The 12,859-nt window shown below is 36.2% G+C and overlaps 1 protein-coding gene across 2 annotated transcripts in view; it reads left to right on the top strand.

Moving 5' to 3' along the window:
* The window catches only part of EFCAB7 (EF-hand calcium binding domain 7), a 50,930-nt gene that overhangs the window by 14,626 nt on the left and 23,445 nt on the right, over positions 1-12,859 (top strand). For both annotated transcript variants that reach the window (XM_047723834.1, XM_047723835.1), the window contains exon 7: positions 11,303-11,444. In XM_047723834.1, the coding sequence (XP_047579790.1) occupies positions 11,303-11,444 (142 nt within the window). The remainder of the gene's footprint in view (positions 1-11,302; positions 11,445-12,859) is intronic.

Here is a 12,859-nt window from a genome sequence, read left to right as displayed (position 1 = left end):
AACCACTCAGGTGCCCCTGGAAGTCTAAAAAGAAATTTAGGTTAAATAAACACTTTTTAAAAAATAACTCTGGCAGATCTTAAGAATTTGAATTTGAATGCTTCCTTTTAAGCAGGAGAGCTACAAATTCTCCTTACTAATGTCATTATTTAGTATTAAAAATAATCTGATTGTTACATTGAAGTTTGTTTGATATAAATAATGTGGCATTTGTCTCTCTGTTTATAATAGCTATTGTTCCATCATTTTCCAGCCTTATTAACCATGTATTGTAGTATCTAGGTTGGCTACCTTTCCAAGGAAACCTATAAATTCCCTTCCTATACTTTTTCTAAAACTGGAATTTAGGAAAGACCTCCAATGATAATGCTTAACTCACTCCCCAGCTAAAGGCATCTCCTATCGGCCCATGGCACTGCCCCCAGGAAGTACAATAAGCATATGGAAAAATTCTTCCATCTTTGAGTTTCTCAAATGTCACATGCCATGGTCACTACCAGCTTACCAGGCAAAGTGCAATATGGGCATACCTCGTTTTATTGTGATTCACTTTATTGTGCCTCACAGATAGTGCATTCTTTTTAAGTTTTTATTCATTCATTTAAGTAATCTTTATATCGAACATGGGACTCAAATTCACGACCTGAAGATTTAGAGTTACACACTCCTCTGAGCCAGTCAGGCTACCCTGCATTTTTTTTTTTTTTTAATTTGAGAGAGGGAGAGAGAGATAATCACAAGTAGGCAGGGAGGCAGGCAGAGAGAGAGGGGGAAGCAGGCTCCCTGCTGAGCAGAGAGCCCGATGCGGGGCTCGATCCCAGGACCCTGGGATCATGACCTGGGCCGAAGGCAGAGGCTTAACCTACTGAGCCACCCAGGCGCCCCTACCCTGCATTTTTTTTTAATTGAAGGTTTGTGGCAACCCTATATCAAGCAAGTCTATTGGTGCCATTTTTTCAACAGCATTTGCTCACTGTGTCTCTATGTCACATTTTCATAATTCTCAGTATTTTAAACTTTTTATTATTATTATATTTGTTATAGTTATCTGTGATCAGTGATTATGACTTGCTGAAAGTTTAAATGATGGTTAGTATTTTTTAGCAATAAAGTATCTTATAATTAAGGTGTGTACATTGCTTTTTAGACATAATGCTAATTATGTCTAAAATTGCACACTTAATAAATGATAGTATAGTGTAAACATAACTAACTTTTCTATGCACTGGGAAACCAAAAAATTTGTTTGAATTGCTTTATTGTGATACTCATTTATTGTGGTGGCCTGGAACCAAACCAGCAATATCTCTGAGGTATACCTCTATTTTTAGTTTGTTTAAATACTTTATGAACTATGGAGGAGGAGGCTGCAACACCCATGATTAAATACAAATTTTCCAGCCACTAAAATCTGCATTTCTTTTTAAGATTTTATTGATATATTTGAGAGAGAGAGAGAGAGAGATTACGAGCAGGGGGTAGGGTAGAGGGAGAAGCAGGCTCCCCACGGAGCAGGGAGCCTGACGGGACTCCATCCCAGGACCCTGGGATCATGACCTGAGTCGAAGGCAGATGCTTAACGACTGAGCCACCCAGGTGCCCAAAATCTGCATTTTTCGATAAGGAACCCAAATAATTGTTTATCCTTTTTTAAAAAGTATTTTATTTATTTATTTATTTATTTGAGGGAGAGAGCGAGAGAGAGAGAGATAGGGAGAGCATGAGCAGGGGGAGAGGGAGGAGTAGAGGGAAAAGCAGACTCTCCGATGATTAGGGAGCCCCACTCAGGGCTTGTTGCCAGGACCCTGGAGATCATGACCTGAGCCAAAGGCAGATGCTTAACTAACTGAGCCACCCAGGTGCCCCTAATTTTATCTTAACACTGTAATATATGGGTAATTCCAAATAATAATGCTTTCTCATACTTTATTAGTAATTTCGTAACAAGAGCTTTTTCTTTTCAACATGAGCTTTCTTTAAATACCAGATTTTGAAAAAATCATGGCAGATATTTAAATGAGGAAAAAGAACAGAATTTTGAATATAGCTGGTAGTTTGGAGAGAGAGCAAGGAGACCTACCTAAGTCCATCTCTGGTTCTGCAATCAAGGAGAATTGTGACAAATACATTTCTTTATTTTTCAGACTTTCCTCAATCAAAGAGAAGTCTGGACTGGATTGCTTTTTATACTTCTACCTTAAATATTTTATAATTCTAAACTAGTATCCCTTACCATTCCATATGGGTGACTATAAACATACTCGTAAAATATTTTAGATGAAATTCCATTTGATAATGCTATAGTCAAAATTGATTTGAAAGGAAAACATGTTTTCTATTTGATGTCAGAATCTTAATTCAAACTGTCTCAAATGGTAATTTGTCTAAATACTGTGTGATTATATCTTTCCTTTCTTCTATGTAACAATTGTCATCTTCCAGGGTCATGTTAATTATACCTTGCCCTTGGGGCGCCTGGGTGGCTCAGTGGGTTAAGCCGCTGCCTTCGGCTCAGGTCATGATCTCAGGGTCCTGGGATCGAGTCCCGCATCGGGCTCTCTGCTCAGCAGGGAGCCTGCTTCCCTCTCTCTCTCTCTCTCTGCCTGCCTCTCTGTCTACTTGTGATCTCTCTCTGTCAAATAAATAAATAAAATCTTAAAAAAAAAAAAACATTTAATTATACCTTGCCCAATTGGCTTTGAAGTAATGTCAGCATCTGTTGTTAGTCCTTGATATATTCCCATCCAAGGGATTTACAGGGAGGCTAAATGAAAATCTGTATATACTCTTACTCACCATTAATAGTTGAACTTTTGGCTCAAGCCCCTGTTTGAGCCTCATTGAGTTATAAAAAATTTTGAATTTAGTACCCAGAGTATATTTTGTTTTGGAAATATGATCTAATGGTAGAAGCATTGATCCAAAATTCTTAGGCTGTAGACCTAATATTTCTACAAACTCCTTGTAAAATTCAGATTCTGTATAACCTCTGGGTACCTTGATTTCTCTGTTTATTAAAATGACTAATTTATATCTACCCCTTACTGCCTCATAGGGATGTTGTTGAAATATCATATATAATGACTCATTTCTGTCATGGGCAATATACTTACAAAGATGAATTCCAATAATTTAAGGTCACATTTTAATTTTTCAGAATTAAAAATACACATATCTTTTATACCCCAAAGGTGTAGCAGTGCTTGTGATTAATGACTTATTGGAAGCTTGAGTAACAGCTCAGCAGTAATGGTAATTTCTTAAAATTCAGTTTAAGAAGAAATCTCCAGGGGCATCTGGGTGGCTCAGTGGATTAAAGCCTCTGCCTTCGGCTCAGGTCATGGTCTCAGGGTCCTGGGATCGAGCCCCGAATCGAGTTCTCTCTGCTCAGCAGGGAGCCTGCTTCCCCTTCTCTCTCTGCCTGCCTCTCTACTTGTGATCTCTCTCTGTCAAGTAAATAAATAAAATCTTAAAAAAAAAAGAAGAAATCTCCAAAGAAAAGATGAGTATAAAAATGAAAAACTTACATAAGTTGAAAAGTAACCAAAACTAAAATAAAATGAAACAGAGAAAATACATACATCAAAGCTTACAAAGGGCAGTCAACATCTAAACAGTCAAAATAATTTATTAAAATATGTAACAAAAATATCAAGTCTGTAATAGACCTATGAAAATAGAGGGTGAATAGGCAGTTGATACAAAAGGAGACAAAAATAATAAGCACATCAGGAAAAGTCCAATCTTGCTAGTAATCAGAGAAATTCAAATTAATGCAAAAGTTGGTACAATACCACTTTATTATATCATTTTATTGCATAAATATAAATTGACACAAAATTGATATAATACCGTATACAAAAATATGTGGAATACTATAATGAATATTTTATGGACCCACACCTTGCTTAAGAAATCATTCCCCACCATCACCCAGTTTTTTTTTTTTAAGATTATTTATTTATTGGGGCGCCTGGGTGGCTCAGTGGGTTAAGCCGCTGCCTTCGGCTCAGGTCATGATCTCAGGGTCCTGGGATCGAGCCCCGCATCGGGCTCTCTGCTCGGCAGGGAGCCTGCTTCCTCCTCTCTCTCTACCTGCCTCTCTGCCTGCTTGTGATCTCTCTCTGTCAAATAAATAAATAAAATCTTTAAAAAAAAAAAAAAAGATTATTTATTATTTATTATTTTGAGATACAGCATGACCTGAGAGAGGTATAGAAGGAGAAGGAGAGAGAATCTCCTGCAGACTCCCCACTGAGCATGCAGCCCTATGTCATGCTCAATCCCAGGACCCCTGAGATCATGACCTAAGCCCAAAACAGGAGTCAAATGCTTAACTGACTGAGATACCCAGCTGCCCCCCACCATCCAGTTTTTTTTTAATGATAACACTACTGACCAAGTTATGGTAGTGGCAGAATTATTACACTATACATTGTTGGTGGTGTTGTAAAATTGGATCACTGTTTTACAAAGCAATATAGTAACACATGTCATTAGCCTTAAAAGTGTGCATACTTTTGGCCTAGGAGTTCTTTTGAAGGATATTATTCATGAAAGGAAAAGCATTTAGACAAATAGCCTTCATTTTATTATTATTTATACTGATGAGAAATTAAATGACCTCGATATCCAACATTTTAGAAATAAGTAATGATACTCCAATTCAATGGATTAATTATAGAACCAGTCAAATTAAAAAAAACTATTACTTAGCAAAATGTTTTTTCTCATTATGACAAAATATACATAACATAAAATTTACCGGGCGCCTGGGTGGCTCAGTGGGTTAACAAGCCTCTGCCTTCAGCTCAGGTCATGATCCCAGGGTCCTGGGATCGAGCCCCACATCGGGCTCTCTGCTCAGCAGGGAGCCTGCTTCCCCCCCACTCTCTCTCTGCCTGCTCTCTGCCTACTTGTGATCTCTGTCTGTCAAATAAATAAATAAAATCTTTAAAAAAAACCCATAAAATTTACCATTTTAACCATTTTTAAATGTATGATTCTGTGCAGTAAGTACATTCACATTGTTATGCAACCATCACTACTATCCATATCTAGAACTTTTTCATCATCCCCAGCTGAATCTCTTTACCTATAAAACAATAACTCCCCATTTCCTCCTCTTTCCACTCTTGGCAGATACTGTTCTACTTTCTGTCTCTGAATTTAACTAATCTGGATACCTCATATAATTAGAATCATACAATATTTGTCCCTTTGTGTCTGGCTTACTTCACATAGCATAATGTCTTCATGGTTTATCCATGTGCAGCATATGTTAGAATTTTATTCCCTTTTAAGGCACAAGAATATTCCATTGTATGTGTATTCCACATTTTGTTTATCCATTCATTCATCAGTAGACATTTGGATTCTTTTCACCATTCAGCTCTTGTGAATAATGCTGCTATGAAGACGGTTGTACAAATATCTGTTTGATACACAACCACAAATGGAATTGCTGGGTCATGTAGTAATTTCATGTTTAATTTTTGGGGGAACTGACAGTCTTTACCACAATGGCTTCATATTTTACATTCCTACCAGCAACGAACAAAATTTCCAATTTCTCCACATCTTTATCAGCACTTCTTATTTTCTGGTTTGGGTTTCTTTTCTTTTCTTTTTTTAAATAGCTATCCTATTTGGTATGAAGTGGTAGCTCATTGTGGTTCTCATTTGCATTTCCCTAATGATATGTTGAGCATCTTTTCATGTGCTTATTAGCCATCTGTTATCTTCTTCAGAGAAATGTGTATTCAAGTCTTATGACCATTTTTTAATTGAGTTTTTTGGGGTTTTGTTGTTGTGTTATAAGAGTTTTTAATATATTCTGGATATTAATCCATTTTCAGGTGTATGATTGCTGATATTTTCTCTCATTCTGCTTTTTCACTGTGTTGATACATTTTCTTCAAGCTCTGTTTTTAATACACATAATATATCTTTTGTTTAAAAGTAAAAATTAGTGCCTTATAGATGGCACATCTCTATACTGAAATATGAATAGATTTTAAGTGTAGGTACTCAATTTTCATATTGAAATTAAATATGGACTTAAGGGAATCAATGTAACCACTATGTAAGTTAAAAAATAGAATATTATCAGCACCCCAGGAACCCTTGCTCTACCCAATTTTGTCCTGGTTCCTCCCTGTCTTCATCTCCTACTTCATTTCCTTCATTCTCCTAGTTCATTCTAGCCATTCTAGTCACATTGCTGTTCTTCTAACACCAGGCACACTCTTACCTCAGAGCTTCTGATAGAGTATTCCCTCTATGTGGAATGCTTTGCTACCCACCATTCCTTTAGCTCATAAAAAGATTGGTCACATGATCCCGGTTGACATAAGTGGATAATTATCACAGATTATAGTACTAAGTAAGCTCTTGGAACATTGAAAAAATAAAATAAAATTTTAAAAAATCCCATATGATTCAAATTGAAAAAAAAATCCATTAAAAAAAAAAAGTAATATAGCACTCTTCACCCATCCCTTCCACCAGCCCTACATCCACAAAGCTTACTCCCTTGCCTTCTGTGCAGCAAAAATGTCTGCCCTTTCTATAGTCACAGCACATTGTTTTGGTGTCATACCCAAGAGTTGCCAAATCCAATTCCATGAAGCTTTTCTACTATGTTTTCGTCTTAGGATTTTATAGTTTTAGTACTTACATTTAGGTCTTTGATCCATTTTGTGTTAATTTTTGTTAATGGTGTAAGGAATTCAAATTAATTATTTTGCACTTGGATATCCAGGTTTCCCAGCTTCATTTGTTGACCAGATTGTCCTTACTCCCATTGAATGGTCTGAACATCTTTTTTTTTTTCCTTAAGATTTTATCTATTGGGGACGCCTAGGTGGCTCAGTTGGTTAAGCCACTGCCTTCAGCTCAGGCCATGATCCCAGAGTCCTGGGATCAAGTCCCGTGTGGGGCTTCTTGCTCAGAGGGGAGCTTGCTTCTCTCTCTACCTCTGCCTGCCACTCTGTCTGCTTGTGCTCTCTCTCTCTCTTTCTGACAAAAAAATAAACAAATAAAATCTTAAAAAAAGAAAGATTTTATTTTCGAGGCAGAGCATGCAGGCAAGTGAGGGAGAGGTAAAGGGTAAGGGAGGGGGACAAGCAGACTCTGAGCAAAGCCTGACCATGACCTGAGCCAAAACCAAGAGTGGGGGGCTTAACCAGCTGAGCTACCCAGGTGCCTCTGGTCTTAGAATCTTTTTTTTTTTTTTAAAGATTTTATTTATTTATTTGACAGAGAGATCACAAGCAGGCAGAGAGGCAGGCAGAGAGAGAGGAGGAAGCAGGCTCCCTGCTGAGCAGAGAGCCCGATGCAGGGCTCGATCCCAGGACTCTGAGATCATGACCTGAGCCGAAGGCAGCGGCTTAACCCACTGAGCCACCCAGGCGCCCCTGGTCTTAGAATCTTTGTTGAAAACTACTGATCATGCATGTAAGAGTTTATTTCTGGTCTATCTATGGATTCCATTGGTCTATATATTTGTCTTTATGCCACTATCACACTGTTTTGATTATGTAGCTTTGAAGTGAATTTTTAAATTGGGACATGTAAGTTCTCTAACTTTGTTCTTATTTTTCAGTAGCAAATATTTTGGATTAACATTAAATAATAATAACAATAAAATAATGTTAATTAGAATATAAAAAGTAAGTTTTTATGTAAGGCCAATCTTAGGAAGGATTACATAGAATCAAACTAGGATGATAGAATTATGCAGATTTTCCCCCTATTTCTAAATTTCCAATTTTATATGTATTTTGGTGCTATGAATATACATATTAATAACATAAAATATGAAAATATAAATTATGGAAATAATTATCATTTATATAATAGAAAAATGATATATAAATACATGTTAGGATTATTTAGCCTTTAAAAAAGTGGGTGTGGGCTCCAAAACTGCTAGAACTTGTAGAGGAATTCAGTAAAGTGTCAGGATATAAAATCAATGCACAGAAATCAGTTGCATTTCTATACAGCAACAGCAAGACAGAAGAAAGAGAAATTAAGGAGTCAATCCCATTTACAGTTGCACCCCAAACCATAAGATACCTAGGAATAAACCTAACCAAAGAAGCAAAGAATCTATACTCAGAAAACTATAAAGTACTCATGAAAGAAATTGAGGAAGACACAAAGAAATGAAAAAATGTTCCATGCTCATGGATTGGAAGAACAAATATTGTGAAAATGTCTATACTACCTAAACCAATCTACACATTTAATGCAATCTCTATCAAAATCCCATCCATTTTTTTCAAAGAAATGGAACAAATAATCCTAAAATTTATATAGAACCAGAAAAGACCTCGAATAGCCAAAGGAATATTGAAAAAGAAAGCCAAAGTTGGTGGCATCACAATTCCAGACTTCAAGCTCTATTACAAAGCTGTCATCATCAAGACAGTATGGTACTGGCACAAAAACAGACACATAGATCAATGGAACAGAATAGAGACCCCAGAAATAGACCCTCAACTCTATAGTCAACTAATCTTCAACAAAGCAGGAAGTAATGTCCAATGGAAAAAAGACAGTCTCTTCAACAAATGGTGTTGGGAAAATTGGACAGCCACATGCAGAAAAATGAAAGTGGACCATTTCCTTACACCACACACAAAAATAGACTCAAAATGGATGAAAGACCTCAATGTGATGCAGGAATCCATCAAAATTCTTGAGAAAAACACAGGCAGCAACCTCTTTGACCTCAGCCACAGCAACTTCTCCCTAGAAACATTGCCAAAGGCAAGGGAAGTAAGGGTAAAAATGAACTATTGGGACTTCATCAAGGTCAAAAGCTTTTGCACAAGAAAGAATATAGTCAACAAAACCAAAAGACAACTGAGAGAATGGGAGAAGATATTCACAAATGACATATCAGATAAAGGGCTAGTATCCAAAATCTATAAAGAACTTATCCAACTCAACACCCAAAAAACAAATAATCCAATCAAGAAATGGGCAGAAGACATGAACAGACATTTCTGCAAAGAAGACATCCAGATGGCCAACAGACACATGAAAAAATGCTCCACGTCACTCGGCATCAGGGAGATACAAATCAAAACCACAATGAGATACCATCTCACACCAGTCAGAATGGCTCAAATTAACAAGTCAGGAAATGACAGATGCTGGCTAGGATGCGGAGAAAGGGGAACCCTCCTACACTGTTGATGGGAATGCAAGCTGGTGCAACCATTCTGGAAAATAGCATGGAGATTCCTCAAAAAGCTGAAAATAGAGCTACCCTATGACCCAGCAGTTGCACTACTGGGTATTTACCCTAAAGATACAAACGTAATGATCCGAAGGGACACGTGCTCCCAAATGTTTATAGCAGCAATGTCCACAATAGCCAAACTATGGAAAGAACCTTGATGTCCATCAACAGATGAATGGATAAAGAAGATGTGGTATCAATGGAATACTATGCAGCCATCAAAAGAAATGAAATCTTGCCATTCGTGACGACGTGGATGGAACTAGAGGGTATTATGCTTAGCAAAATATGTCAATCAGAAAAAGACAACTATCATGTGATCTCCCTGATAGGAGGAAGCGGAGATGCAACGTGGGGGGCTTGGGGGGTAAGAATAAATGAAACAAGATGGGGTCGGGAGGGAGACAAACCATAAGAGACTTTTAACCTCACAAAACAAACTGAGGGTTGCTGGGGGAGGGGGGGAGGGAGAGGGTGGTGTGGTTATGGACATTGGGGAGGGTATATGCTATGGTGAGTGCTGTGAAATGTGTAAACCTGGCGATTCACAGACCCGTACCCCTGGGGATAAAAATACATTATATGTTTATTAAAAAATTTAAAAATTAATTTAAAAAAAAAGTGGGTGTGGAGCGCTTGGGTGGCTCAGTCTTTAAGCATCTGCCTTCAGCTCAATGTAATTTATCTTTGTTCTCCCCTTTTTAGTGCCATAGTAGGTAATTCTATAATCAATTACTAGTGTTTTTTATATATTGTATATAGCTAATGCATGTGGCTTCAGTAGCTTTCTTAATATGATTAAAGTCTTGGGCTTATTATTTAAATATCCTTCCAGATAATTTTCAAATCCTTTTTTATAAAGTCATTTCAAAACCTTGTAAATATGTTTTACATTATAGGTAGACAAGCCTATAATGATAAATTGAAGGGTATTTTTGTACACATTTATGGCAATGACACAATTTCTCATATCTTCAATGGAGAATTTTTTACTTTTTGCATATGGCGTCATCTTCCAGTTTTATTTAATTCTAGTTGAGAGCTCCTGGAGCTTTTGGTTTCAACCAGAAGGGATTTGGCTAACCAGAATAGCAGAAATGATCACATAGAACATTTTCTCAAAATTGATGTTTATGAGCATTTTATTATATCTGTAAAACTTATTCAGTATTGTTTTGGTTACCTGGACTTGTACAGGTAATTTTGGTTGTCATATACTTTAACTTTTAAATACAAAGTCATCACTTTTCCTTTCAACATCAGTTTTAGTGGTCCTTAATCATTTTTACCATGTTCCAAGCACTAATCCTGCCCTAATTATCATGGCAGCATTTTTTAAAAGATTTATTTATTTATTTGAGAGAGAGAGCGAGTGAGAGAGCACATGAGTGGTGGGAGGGGAAGAGGGAAAGAATCCTCAAGCAGATACCCTGCCAAGCGCAGAGCCTGACTCATTATGGGAAGTGGGGAGGGTCCTTGATCCCGTAACCCATGAGATCATGACCTGAGCCAAAACCAAGACCTGGAGGGACACTCAACCAGCTGAGCCACCTAGGTGCCCCGTTGCACCATTTTTATTTATTACGCTGTTTCAGTACTTCCCTCACTCTCATGAACTTTGTCTTTCTTACTTCTTTTTTTCCATGATGTCTTTTCCTAGCTTTTCATAAACTCTGCTAATCCTTCAAGATACGGTTCATAGATTGCCCTCACCATTTACATCGATGCCCAAGCACTGCCCCCCATCAGTCAGGCACTATTGAATACCTACAATGTGCCAGGCATTATTTTAGAAACTAGAGTTATTATTTTGCACATGTGATTATTTTCTTGTTCTAACCGTGTACTACTGTCAATTATAATTGGATTATGTTAGGTTGGTTTTCTGTTTGTTTGTTTGTTTTACCTCTTAATGATATCGCAGATTCCTGGAGATCAGTGCTATATTTGACATTTCTTTTATATCCTTCTCAGTTTTTCTTTATTATTCTGCATGCTAGAAACATTTACTAAGTATTTGAAAAAAATTTTTTTCCTTCATTTCAGGAGTGGCAATGTGTACAATCAAAAGGTTGCTTTTTCTTAGAAGAAGATGGTGAAATCATTAGTCATCAATATAGGATGCAAATAGCTCAGAGATCCATGGTTTATCTAACAATTAAACCATTAAACCTGAGTCAAGTTGAAGGCAAGTTTTAAGTTTTTCATGTATTTTTAAAATCTCAATTTATGCCCTCTTTGAAAATATTTATGTAGATATTTGGTAGCCTTAGTAAAGAAAATAATCTACCTAAGAAATATAGTTACATATACTTCAAGAAAGAATTAGTTTATATTTGGACTGTGTTATCATATTTTGCAAAGTATTTAAGTTGTTTTTTGTTATGTTTAAAGCATGTTATATTTTAATTCATTTAAAAGCAGAACAAAGTGTACACTGGTTTCCTTATGACATAGAATTAACTTTATTTACTAATTAATTTTTAGCTTTTCCATTTGTGAATTTTTAGAATTAATATGTTTAAGAGAAGTTTTATAGGAACATAATTTGTGCCAATATGAACTGCAAACAACCTTTACTAATAATCTTTGCATTCATGGTAATATTGTTTTTTTGTATATAAATGCTAGGTACAAATTAATCTCCTAGTGTCTGAAATGGTTATTGTATTTTTAATTAGTGAAAATGTCTATAAGGGTACTTTCCCTAGATATACTTTTAATGTTGATTATTCTAAGTATCAATTTTTATTTTTCTTTTATTATGTTTACATAATAAGAAAATGTTTACTTTATAACTAGATGAATCTTCCCCACTCTGTTCTTTTTTCTTCCTAAGGTAGAGATTATAAAAGTTTTTACTGTATATCTTATGAGATACTTAAAACATTTGGTGGTTGATGCTTTTAAGTGACAATTACAATAATCACCTTTTTAGATAAAAGTATCAAGATAGGCCTGCATATTCAATGCAGATGTTAGTTCTCCATATTCTTATAAAGGAGATCCTTTATTCAATAATTTATCAGTTATCAATTGAGGGCCTTATATATCAAATATCATTTTAGGTGTTTAGGATACATGAGAGTACATGTACAACAACAACAGAGTGCAAAAAAGACAAAAATTCTTGCTCTTATGAACTTACATTCTAGTGGGGGAACTAATAATAAATAATAAACATAATAAATAGTAAATGATAGGGCATATTAGAAAGTGACAAGTCCTATGGGAAAAATAGAGAGGCATAAGGCGTTGTGAAACCTGAAGGAATATGAGTTGCCATTGAAGTGGAGTGATTAGTGTATACTTCATTAAGAAGTTGGCCTTTGAGCAAAGACTTTGAAAGAGGTGTAACAATTATCAACTGCTATATAACAAATTATCCCAAAACTCAGTGGCTTAAAACAATTAAATAGTTATTCACTAGTAAGCAGGTTTGCTAAATAGTTATTTTGTTTTGAGCTGTGCTTTGTTTTTCTCTGTAGGACTCACTCATGCATCTGTGATCAGCTGCAGGTTAGGTCATTGCTGGCTTTACTGGTCTTGGCTGGTCTCTTTGTGAGGTCTCAGCTGGGACAACTTGACTCTGTCCCATTTAAT

This window comes from Lutra lutra, chromosome 4 (genome assembly GCF_902655055.1).
Source record: "Lutra lutra chromosome 4, mLutLut1.2, whole genome shotgun sequence".
Taxonomy (NCBI): domain Eukaryota; kingdom Metazoa; phylum Chordata; class Mammalia; order Carnivora; family Mustelidae; genus Lutra; species Lutra lutra.
The sequence above is the reverse complement of the archived record's forward strand: the minus strand, read 5'-3'. Positions and strand labels throughout refer to the sequence as shown.